Raw genomic sequence first — 11,501 nt, forward strand, 5'->3', positions numbered from 1 at the left:
CTATGCATTTCTGTTGCTAATTTCACTCTTATTGTGCGCAAGCGTGCACCTATACAATCTCCCCAATCCACTGAAATAAGGTAGATACTCGTATAATGCAATGTATCAAGAGTGACATCGAATTTGTTGGTGGATAGTTGCGACTTGGTGTTACGGTATAATATTGCATTATCAATTTAGATCTCTCTGTGCATTGTTTATTAGAATAACGTATGTAATGGAAGAGTGGGGTTGCTTGTCACAAGTATAAATTTATATATGGGGCATTTCACGCCAAGCGGACAGGAAAAAAAAGTGAGGTTTTGAATTTTGCTCATATTGGGGTCAATTATACTCTTAGTGGATAGGGATTTGAACATATAATATTATTTTACATATTGCTTTGTTGTCGAGTTTGAGCTTGTAAAGAATGGTGAAAATTGAAATCATGATTTTTTTAAAGTGTTTTTTCGTACATTAAAAAACTAAATAAAGTATTTAATTAAGCGGTTTGTATAGAAAAAATATTGAACTTTTTAACTTTAGAAACTACTTGAGAAAAATCTTTTTTGAAAAATAAATAAAAATACACGTCCAAAACCGGAAGTAAAATTTTCAAAATATTTTTTCAAAAACTTCGACCATTTTTTCTATTTTTTTTTTTATCCCAAGATATAGCCAAAAGTATATAAAAACTACGCTAGAAGTTTTATCGTGGGATCTCCAGTAGTTAGGGTGATAGGTAAACTAATGTACATGCATATCGCACTGGATGTGAGGTAACGTATTGGTTTATTGTCAGCAGAATATTGAAACAATACTCGTAATAGTTATAAGATCTTATTTTACAATGTTAACTACTTTACAATGGGAATCTATACTAGAACTAGTTATTTTTATAAGCTGTCTTCTGTTCTTCTGTGTAATTCGGATTCTTGGAATGAAAGCATGCCACTTTATGGTTCCTGAAATGATGATAGCAAATCCGATTTTCAAAAAATCCTTTCATGTTAAATGTCATCTTAGAAACTATAGAAATATTCCTCTGCATTCGTATTAAAATCGACTTTATGCTCGCTCATGCTTACAAAGTAGCTTCTACGAATGTTTAAAACTAACGCTATCATTATTAAATAAACATCATTCATTTTCATAATTGTCATTGTTATAAAATATTTATGAAAATTGGTAATGATATTACAATAATCAATGATAAAATAAAAAACAAAAATACATCGTTGTAAGAACGCTTTCAATGCATATTTCAGAACAAGCGCCATACGCGAAAGTCTATTTTTTTCTTTCTAGTCTTTTTTTTTTATAATATAGGAGTAGCAGACGAGCATGCAGTCCACCTGATGGTAAGTGGCTACTGCCGCCCATGGACATCTGTAATCAACCCCAGATAGGATTAGATATTCCTACCTGAGGTCAGCCACAGATGCGCCGCTACACCTGAGGACTAAGCTGGAACGCCTCGGAAAAGTATGTCTCCCTTACCACACCCTTCAAAACGGAACACAGCAGCGCCTAACACTGCTGTTATTGGGCAGAAATAGGTGTCGCGGTGGTGCCGCCGGAGTCGAACCACAAAGGGTTCTACCACCTTCTTTTTTTTTTGCTACATTTTCACATAATTGTACATAATCGATTGTCATGAAATTTTGTACACACATTGTCAACGGTTCAGAAAAGGACATAGGGTACCTGTTATTCCGAATAAATCACCGTTCCCGGCGGATGAATAAAACCTTCGAACCCCGGTAGATGGCGTTGTGCGACTTTTGAAACACGCTAACGATGTTACCGCGTAGCTGCTATAAGTTAGGTGGGAGGGAGTTGCTGTAATGTTTTTAATTTTAATTATTTATGTATTTTTGATAAGCACAGGGTACGTTGTGACCTATTTATTGTGCTTAGAAGGAAGTAGCGGTGGGTCGTTGAAGTTTTTTCCGTCAACGAAACGTCAACGTTAATTTCCGTTGATCAACTAGTTAATCAACTAGTTAATTTCGTCAACGAGTTAACGTGTTACTAATTTCAACTTGCATCAATAATAAACGGTTTTTAAATATGCTGCAACGATCAACGCTTCTCTACTGAAGTGCGGTAAATGTTATTTCAGAAACAATTTGACGTAGTGCGTGTTATTAAATATCAATATCAAGAATTGATATAAATATCAATTCTTGATATTTATTGATATAAATATCAATTCTTGATATTTATAATTATAATTATTTATTAGGAAATAATTCGATATGTTCTATATAATTGGAGTTCAAATTATGCTATTATACCGACAATCAAGCTCGTCTGCTACTCGTATATTATAAAAAAAAATTACGTAAGTTTAATTCTAAACAAAATACAATTTTACGTTGAAAATAACGAAACGTTCCGTTTAACGTCGTTGACGTAACGTTGATTCGTTGAACGGTTGATTTAACTAGTGCGTTGATTCAACGACCACCGTTACAAAATACAATTTACGTTGAAAATAACGAAACGTTCCGTTCAACGTCGTTGACGTATTTAACTAGTTAATTTCTATTGGGTTAACGTTGATTCGTTGAAAGTGAATCAACGGTTGATTTAACTAGTTCGTTGATTCAACGACCACCGCTAGAAGGAAGGAAATGGTATTTCAAATAATACATTTCTATAAGTCTAGGCTGGATTAATGGTCTTCGACCGTTAAGCCCGCTCCACATTCTCACGAGAATTTTGCGAGATTCTCGCAAGAAAAGCACGAGAATGTAGAGCCTATATGAAACGGGATTTTCTCGCGTCCTCGCGAGATTCTTGCGAGATTGTCGTGAGAATGTGGAGCGGGCTTTATTGGCTATTGCCGAATTATCACAATCTACTGGACTATGGAATGGGATCGTGGTATGTGGGCATTTGGGGATTGGCAATGGTCAATGATGGTCAAACATACAGCAGTGGGCCAAAGACACCCCCATGAACTGACGTCGCATATAAATTCTAAAATTATATTGATTAACTTATAATTATAATTATTTCCTACACTAGCCCGCATAGCAAAAAGCTTATTTTACATTATTAAAACAAAGCAATAATATAGTTTTACAATACAAATAGTTTACACAACAAAAAGTTACAAAATTTGTATTTTACGTTGTTCACAATGGAATATCCCTAATAACTTCTAAACCCTATTGATTACCCTATTTACACAATTCCTCTTGCCCTATCCGTTTTAGATCTAAACCTACCAAATGACATTAAAGACAACACAATATCTACCGACACAAACAAAAAATCATGTTTTCCACTAATGTAATATGGTGGCGTGAATTTACCTTACAAAAATTTAGTTAGGTTCGTTTATTTGACGATTGATTTAAAATAGGACAATGTTGTATAAATCGAGCTTAGATAACCACTTTAAAACATATTCTTGTGACGATCACCAAAAATATCAACTTCTAGTGGCTCGGTTCAACAGAAAATACCAACTTACCTCTAAAAAATTGGTAGCTCAAGAAAACGGAAATTCACAGTTTAATGTTGAATTTAAACAACCGTGCACTGGACAATTTCGGTAACTATTTTTTGTCGCTCCATTTCTTGCACAAAACAATTCCAAACGCGTGTCAGAAGTGGACGTACGCGCCCGAGTCCCCCCGAGATAACGTGTCGGTGAAAGGTGTCTATGTGTGCGTTGCTCGAGCCCGCTTTGAATAGATATTGACTGTTAGTTGTTATTTTGTGCCCGTGCCCAGTAGTGAGACTAACGGGTTGATGATGATGATGATTTATTTATATATTAATCATTTACAGGTATAAACGTATCGAGAAATCCATCCGACGCGTCGTCTACGTCATCATCGGGCGCGCAACACTACGAGCCCGAGCGAGAGCGAGAGAGGGAGAGGGAACGACTCGGCACGCCGGTAGAGCGGGATGGCGATACTGTTCCTGCCGATGCGGAAGTCGAAGGGGACGCTGAGCAAGAGCGAGAGCGAGAGAGGGAGAGGGAGCAGGAGCGCGAGCGGGAGCGGGACAGCGATAGAGACAAGGATGTTGACAGCGATCTTGACTCGAGGTGAGTTGGTTGAAGTTTAAGCCCGCTCCATATTCTAGCCAGATTCTCGCGAGAACGTGAGAAAGGTACGAGAAACGAGAATGAGAAGCCGATAATCGAGATTTTTATGTTGAATGATAACGCTCTGGCACGCCCTTAGAGTGGGACGGGGATATTGAATATGAGTGGGAGAGGGAGCGGGACAGCGATAGAGATAAGGATGTTGATAGCGATGTTGACTCAAGGTTAGTAGCCTTAGGGTATTGTAGTTGAATGGTAATTTTGTATTCGCTGATGCTGAGGTCGAGGGAGATACTGAGCAGGAGCGCGAGCGGGAGCAGGACAACGAAAGAGACAAGGATGTTGATAATGACCTCGCTTCGAGGTGAATGTTAGTAAAAGATGATTAAATATTGATCGTTATGGAGTAATAAATTGTATTTTTGGAACCTCTACAAAGCGATTTATCAATTGTATTTTTTCATATGCTTTTGTCTTAACGTGTAATAATGACGAAGATATATGTTCTCTTACAGGCAGAGGCGTGCAACCGTGGGCCGCATCTCGACGCACAGTACGGAGGGCGCCCCTGCCCTGGAGCCCGCTACCGCCCTGCGAGTGATGGAGCCCGCCGCACACACCGCGCACAGGGCCTACTCGCATCAAGGTACAGGGTTCGATTCTGTTGGTTTCGTTGAGGAATAATAGGTTAATATAGAAATTGATGGGAATGAAGCCATTAATTTTTTGTTGTTAATGAAGAGTATTAAAAAGATATTAAAGACTTTTTAAAATTTTACAAATATGATTTATCAATACTAAATTATTTATATAATTTTAATGTCATTTCAATAAAGCAATTAAAAAAATAACAAACTTAACATTATGTTTTTCAAACAAAACAACAAACACTTTAATCAATATGTACAATGTACATACATGTCACAATTTCTACATCACTTACCATAAATGTATTAGATTTTGCTAAAAATATACGTTTTACTTACAACTTAATTTCCTGATTCCTAATTTTTCATATATAATTAAAAGTGTTCAATATAAGGTTTTTTATAAATAAAATTATTTCAATGCATTGAAATAAATAATTAGAAAAGAGCATATTTATTTTTATATACATAGTATTGTAACATTGTTATTTGGCAAAGGGAGATCTCCCGCCAGGCTAGGTGATCATGCCCAGGGAGCGGCCGTGCTCCGACAGTCTCAGTTCGGAACTTGTATATATGCAGGATATTTAGAAAACTTCGATAGCGTGATTCAGAATACTCGTGGCGCCATCTCTTGACGAGTAGCGGGAGGTCGCCACAGTTATAACAATAAAAGGCTATTTTATTTTATTTTTATTGATGATGATGATAATGATGATAATGATTGTATCCTCCCAACAGAGCGTCTCCGTCGCCTCGACGAAGCGATAAGTCGTGCCCTACGAGCTAAGAGCACAGTCGTGGCGGAACTGCTCGGTGTTCCGGCCCATTGTTATGCACAGGTGGCAGAGCTAGCTGTGGCTGAGACCTTAGGACATGGTGAGTGGCCAGTATTACTGCCAGTATCTCGCGAAAATACGATATGAAGTCACGATACCGAACCGCAATGGATAGTCCGCGCCAAACTTCTAGTCCGCTCTGAATATAGTGAAGGTGGTAGAACCCTTTGTGGTTCGACTCCGGCGGCACCACCGCCACACCTATTTCTGTTATAACAGTAGTGTTAATCGCTGCTGTGTTCCGGTTTGAAGGGTGTGGTAAGAGAGACATACTTTTCCGAGGCGTTCCAGCTTAGTCCTCAGGGGTAGATGGGGTTGATTACAGATGTCCTTAGGCGGCAGTAGCCACTTACCATCAGGTGGACTGCATGCTCGTCTGCTACTCCTATATTATACAAAAAAATCTTCCACCTATTAGTACTACCACTACCTACCCACTGCTTAGCATCAATCCACTCTCAAAGCGAGGGGTCTAGGCCATAGACCATCATTCTAGCCAAATGCTAGTGAAGTCTACCAATTCGGTAAACTAAAGTAATATTCTTTTTAACTTATACCTTTTAAGAAAAATATACTTGTTTATTAATATATGTACATACATGTGATTTTAAAAATCATTTACATTATTTTCGTAACTTTAAGTATTATATAATTTTCCATACTTATAAAGAAAAAAGTATTCTTTTGGATAACACAATAATCAAAAATATCTATTTAAAATTGCATTTTATTTGTGTGTCAGACGTGAGCGGTGATAGAGCGCGGTCGGAGAGCGAATCTACTCCCGACATTCACCAGCTGTTGTTAGCGGCGCAGGCGCAAGGTGAGCATCTTGTATTCTAGATTGAATGACGATGGGGACATGTGTTCATTATAGACATAGAACTCCTCTAATTGGCATTACATTATAGGGACAATCACGCATTAATGCCTTTTACAGAAAGCCTATGAGTTAATGGTAATTTGAGACTCGAATCCTAATATGCTGATTTATTTTTTACCTTAGAAATAAAAACGTGGAAAATAAGTAGCTATTACAAAAACATAAGGAATATTTTACAGATTTTCTATAAAATGTGTTGGGGTTCAAGGTATATTCTTTAGAAGGAACACTCTTGTGCGTTCTCTCGCGATTTATTCATTTACGTATTGTTTAATACGAAACATTTCACTTATTAACAATCAATATAAATACTATAGACGAACAAAAATAATTTTTGTAGGATTAAGTCATTTTGTTTTAATCTTACATGTAATCTAAAAATTCCGAAATGAACGATGCGCCGATTTTTAATGAAGAGTTTTAATTTTTGAAAACAATCTTATTCTAAAGTATGATTTTAATATATTGTCCGTTTTGTTAACAGCAAGTCAGTTAACAGCGGCCCTCAGCGGAGCCCTATCGGTCAGCGAAGCGGCCGCAGTAGCAGCCCGAGCGGGGCGATGCGGCACCTGTAGCCGACCACGAAGGGACCACTCTGGTAAGTCATCATCATCATCAACCCATTACTGTCCACTGCTGGGCACGGGTCTCCTCTCAGAATGAGAAGGATTAGGCCATAGTCCACCGCGCTGGACAAGTGCGTATTGGTAGACTTCACATACCTTTAAGAACGTTTTTTTTTTTAAAGGACTCTCAGACGTAAAGATTTCCTCAGGTTATTTTTTTAAGGAAATGATAATTAGTATTAGTTATTATTAGTAGTGTTTATTATACTATGTATTCGCAAATATTCAAATTAATACTTATTACGTTACTTATACTTGCATCTATTATGTATATCTGTATTACATAGACATGTGGTGTTTTATTTGTTTGCAAAAAATATTTTTTTCGAACCTATATTGTTTTTTCTTTAATAATATATAAGTATCAGACGAGCATACAATCCATTACCACCAGTAACCATTGCCCCCAATGGACATCTGTTATCAACCTCCGATTACATGACACTTCTACCTATGATAGAGCACAGATATATGGTTCCTCTGGGAAAAAGTGGAAACGCATCGAAAAGTTTCTTACTTCCCACACCCTTCGAACCTGAAGACAGCAGCGTTTGTGTTATAACAACACTGTGTATAGCAGTGTTGTTATTAGGTAGTAACGGATGTGACGATGGTGCCTCCGAAATCTAATCTAAGTGGGTTATACTTACTACTTTTATTATTGTAATTGCCTGTTTTACAAATATCTAAATAAAAAGTATATTGAGTATATATTTATTTATAAATAAAAATAACTTATAATAACTTCATCCACCAGAAACACCAGAACCACCCTCGGAGCCAGCACCCCTAGTCCCGGAGCTGGGCAAGCCTGATACCACGGTTGCCCACGTTGCCCACGTTGCCCACGTTGCCCACGTAGCCCACGCTGCCCAGGCGGCGGAGTGGGCGGGCGAAGGCTCGCTGGACATGCTGGAGTCCTACGACATGTTGCCGGACTTTGCGCACAATGAAACAGCGATGGAACCGCCCTTTGGTGAGCATGGTTTTTGTATTTTCACTTTAGTACGGAACCCTAATTTTTTTTTGCTATGGTCCTATTTTGACAAAGGAAATTTACCGCTAGGCTAATAATCATGCCTGGGTAGAGTATGTTTTCTGTATGTCGCAACTTTTTGGTTAAACGTTAGTGCCCCATTGATTCTTGCAATTTCTAGTCATACCTTATTAATTCTTATGGCTTCCTGTTTTAATTTGTCGCTGCTTTTCTTTTGCTTTTTTTCTTTGTGCTTTTCCGAAACTTTTGTTACTTTACGCAACTTTTTGTATCTCCCATAATAAGTTCGTTCTCGTTGCTTTCTACAAACCCCTCAAACGCTCCTCGCAACCCGCCGTTTCTCTCGGCGACTCTCTATTTTACTCTGTTAATCTCGTTTTTCTCTACGATTTTCTTTCTTCCCCTTACGTCGTTCTTATGGCTGTCCTACTTGCAGTGGTGGACTTAGATCGTCGGTGGCCCGGGGCGGAAACTTGTATAGATGCTCCCAAAAGTGTAAAAGTTGATTTCATTTTACAAAATGACAAATGTGTCATAGAATTACTGGTGATTTTTTTTTTCGCTGACCAATACACATTTCATAGATTGTTTGGTTCTGACGACCTTTTTTAGCAACTGTGCTTGGAAGCCCCCAGGATCGGACGCCCGGGGCGGACCGCTACTTTTCCGCTAGAGCCTACTTGCGCTGTATTTATGCTCATGTGTACAGTCATACATCACTTATTTATTATTAGACATAACTGATCTAGTTCGTGTATTGGTTACAGATACGGAGTGGTCAGGCTCAGCGGCTCGTTTCGCGGGTAGCTTGCTATCCGTAGCAGGAGGACTGCAGAGCTCATTGGGACAGTTAGCGGCGGCCGTACCCGCCATAGTGGCGGAGCGGCACGCGCTGAAGGCGGAGGTTGTGGCGCTGAGGGAGAGGCTCGACCGGGCTAACAGACACGGTAACTGGTTTTGAAGTTAAACTTCTTTATCGAGGTATCATCATCATCGGCAACCCATTACTGTCCCACTGCTGGGCACGGGTCTCCTCTCAGAATGAAAATGATTAGACTATAGTCCACCGCGCTGGACAAGTGCGTATTGGTAGACTTCACTTACATTTGAGATTTTTTTTTTTCATAAATCTCTCAGGTATGCAGGTTTCCTCACGATGTTTTTATCGGGGTATAGTCCGCGCCAAACGGCTAGTCCGCTCTGAAGTTGTTGCGAGCAGGTGTAGTCATACAATTTGCTATAGCGACGCGATTCATTTCTATATTCAGAGCGGACTAGCAGTTTCAAGCGGACTATACAAAAGAAATTGTCACAATCTTCGACGCCGTCTTGAAAAAAAATCGTCACGGCTTGTATCACTCTGTACCGTCACGGCGCCATGTGTGTTTTATTAAATTGAGGAGTGACTTATAAATAAATATTTTAATGATAACATAACAAGAGTGATATAATAAATGGCCTTATTGAAATTCATTCAAACAAATAGCGTAAATGAGAGATTTTGTTTTTATAACATAGGAGTAGCAGACGAGCATGCAGTCCACCTGATAGTAAGTGGCTACTGCCACCCATGGACATTTGTAATCAACCCCAGATAGGATTAGATATTCCTACCTGAGATCGGGCACAGATGCGCCGCTACCTCTGAGCACTAAGCTGGAACGCCTCGGGAAAGTCTGTCTCCCTTACCACACCCTTCAAACCGGAACACAGCAGCGCTTAACACTGCTGTTATTAGGTTGAAATAGGTGTGACGGTGGTGCCGCGGGAGTTGAACCAAAAAGAATTCTACCACTTAGAGAGTTGGCGGATGTGCTTGTAATGATCAAAGTGTTAATTATACCGAATCGGATAGTACAGGTCCGAACCGATCCAATCTAATCGGACTAAATGTATAATTATATAAAAAGTAATTAAGTAATGATTAATTAGTTTAATTTAATTTCAGATTACCAAATGACGGAGGAACTCTCGTTCCCAAAAGGAAATGTCGACCAATCTGTGCAGGTAAAATTATACGAAATTATAATAAATTTTAAAAATATTACGACTTAGTGTAACACATTGTGTAACACACAGTGTACACTTAACAAAAGCATAATAACCATCGCTGTATTTTAAAATAGTCTACTATTTTTGTTTCTTTTTTAATATATTTTCAATAAATTACGAAAAAGTAGACCTTTTAATTTTTAATTTATTTAGTTTCTTTTTAATAATTTAAAAAATATATATTGTTTTTGTTTCAGGACCAACCGAGCAACGGGGGTTGATCGCGGAGCACCGGAGCGCATAATCGAACCCGCACTCACGTATCACCGTCCCCGACAACCACTACACCGGCGGGGACACGGCTGGCCCAAAAAAACGTTATATTATATCTAAATATATAACAGCGCCTTTTTGAATTCATGAAGTTTCCTTTCTTAACGCGCAACGCCATCTAGCGATAAAAATGGGGAGCTTTCAAAAAATAAAATTGAGATTTAAATAACTTTTGTTTAAAAAAAAATAAGTAGTATTTTTGTATCGGGATTCGAACTGCGACTAAAAATAATAAAATCACTGTATATTTTGTAGTAATTTTTGTTTGTTTTTTTTTATTATTGTCTCGTTACCTTTTACGCCTCTTGTAAGTAATAAAATAAAATAAATAATAGAAATATTATATTCCATACGTACGTAACGTTATATTTAATTTTAATGAAAAAAAAAATATTTTTTTGTGATTTATAATGTTAGTGCAAATATAATATTTTATACTATTATGGATCAGTACTAAAAACAAATCATGTATTTCTCTAATTTATAAATTCGCTTGTAAATATATATATTATGTATGTGTTTTGGATCTTGTGTAGTGCCCGAATCGTGTAATCGAAAATATATTGTTAGCTCCAAAAATAATTGAAATTTAATTTATGACCATTTTTTTCAAAAAAAAAAATCAATTTACTAAAACTTCGTAAAACAATTTTTTTTTTGGATTTTAATTTCCGATGTCAATCCGATTATTTTTATTTTCATAAATCATAATTTGTGAAAATAAAACAGATTTTTGATTTCAAAAAAAGGTGTCAGTCAAAAGTATTAGTATGACAATATGGTGTTTAAAGTTTATATAAAAAAATATATCTAAATAAATTTGATGGACAGACGTGCATACATCAATATTGTATGATAGTACATAGATATAAGATTTAGATGGTTTTTTGTCGTTGAATTGTAGAAAAGGGAATCTTGTATGTATATTATAAATAATAATAAATAATAATTATAATAATAATAATTAAAAAAATACACAACAAGTGCCCTAGGAACACAGTACCTTGTACTTTGCCATATTTAAAACGAGTGTAAAAATAAATAAAATAATTAATCCCATTTTTTTATGTTACGTGTATGAACTGTTGTATGTGTGTGTGCGGTGATGACGTAGTTGTCGCACTCGTGTGGGT

At 37.3% G+C, this 11,501-nt stretch overlaps 1 protein-coding gene across 1 annotated transcript in view; it reads left to right on the top strand.

Annotated features, from left to right (window-relative positions):
• Positions 1-10,983, top strand: part of RhoGEF2 (Rho guanine nucleotide exchange factor 2) — a 244,303-nt gene extending 233,320 nt beyond the window's left edge. Inside the window, exons 33-41 of the mRNA XM_073077703.1 lie at positions 3,787-4,051; positions 4,567-4,697; positions 5,440-5,577; positions 6,280-6,360; positions 6,905-7,018; positions 7,804-8,022; positions 8,811-8,990; positions 9,992-10,050; positions 10,293-10,983. Of these exons, the coding sequence (XP_072933804.1) occupies positions 3,787-4,051; positions 4,567-4,697; positions 5,440-5,577; positions 6,280-6,360; positions 6,905-7,018; positions 7,804-8,022; positions 8,811-8,990; positions 9,992-10,050; positions 10,293-10,316 (1,211 nt within the window). The 3' untranslated portion in view covers positions 10,317-10,983. The remainder of the gene's footprint in view (positions 1-3,786; positions 4,052-4,566; positions 4,698-5,439; positions 5,578-6,279; positions 6,361-6,904; positions 7,019-7,803; positions 8,023-8,810; positions 8,991-9,991; positions 10,051-10,292) is intronic.
• Positions 10,984-11,501: the final 518 nt, after the last annotated feature.

This window comes from Epargyreus clarus, unplaced genomic scaffold, assembly GCF_041222505.1.
Source record: "Epargyreus clarus isolate Ecla_fem2 unplaced genomic scaffold, WU_Ecla_fem_2.2 ptg000011l, whole genome shotgun sequence".
In the NCBI taxonomy this organism is placed as follows: domain Eukaryota; kingdom Metazoa; phylum Arthropoda; class Insecta; order Lepidoptera; family Hesperiidae; genus Epargyreus; species Epargyreus clarus.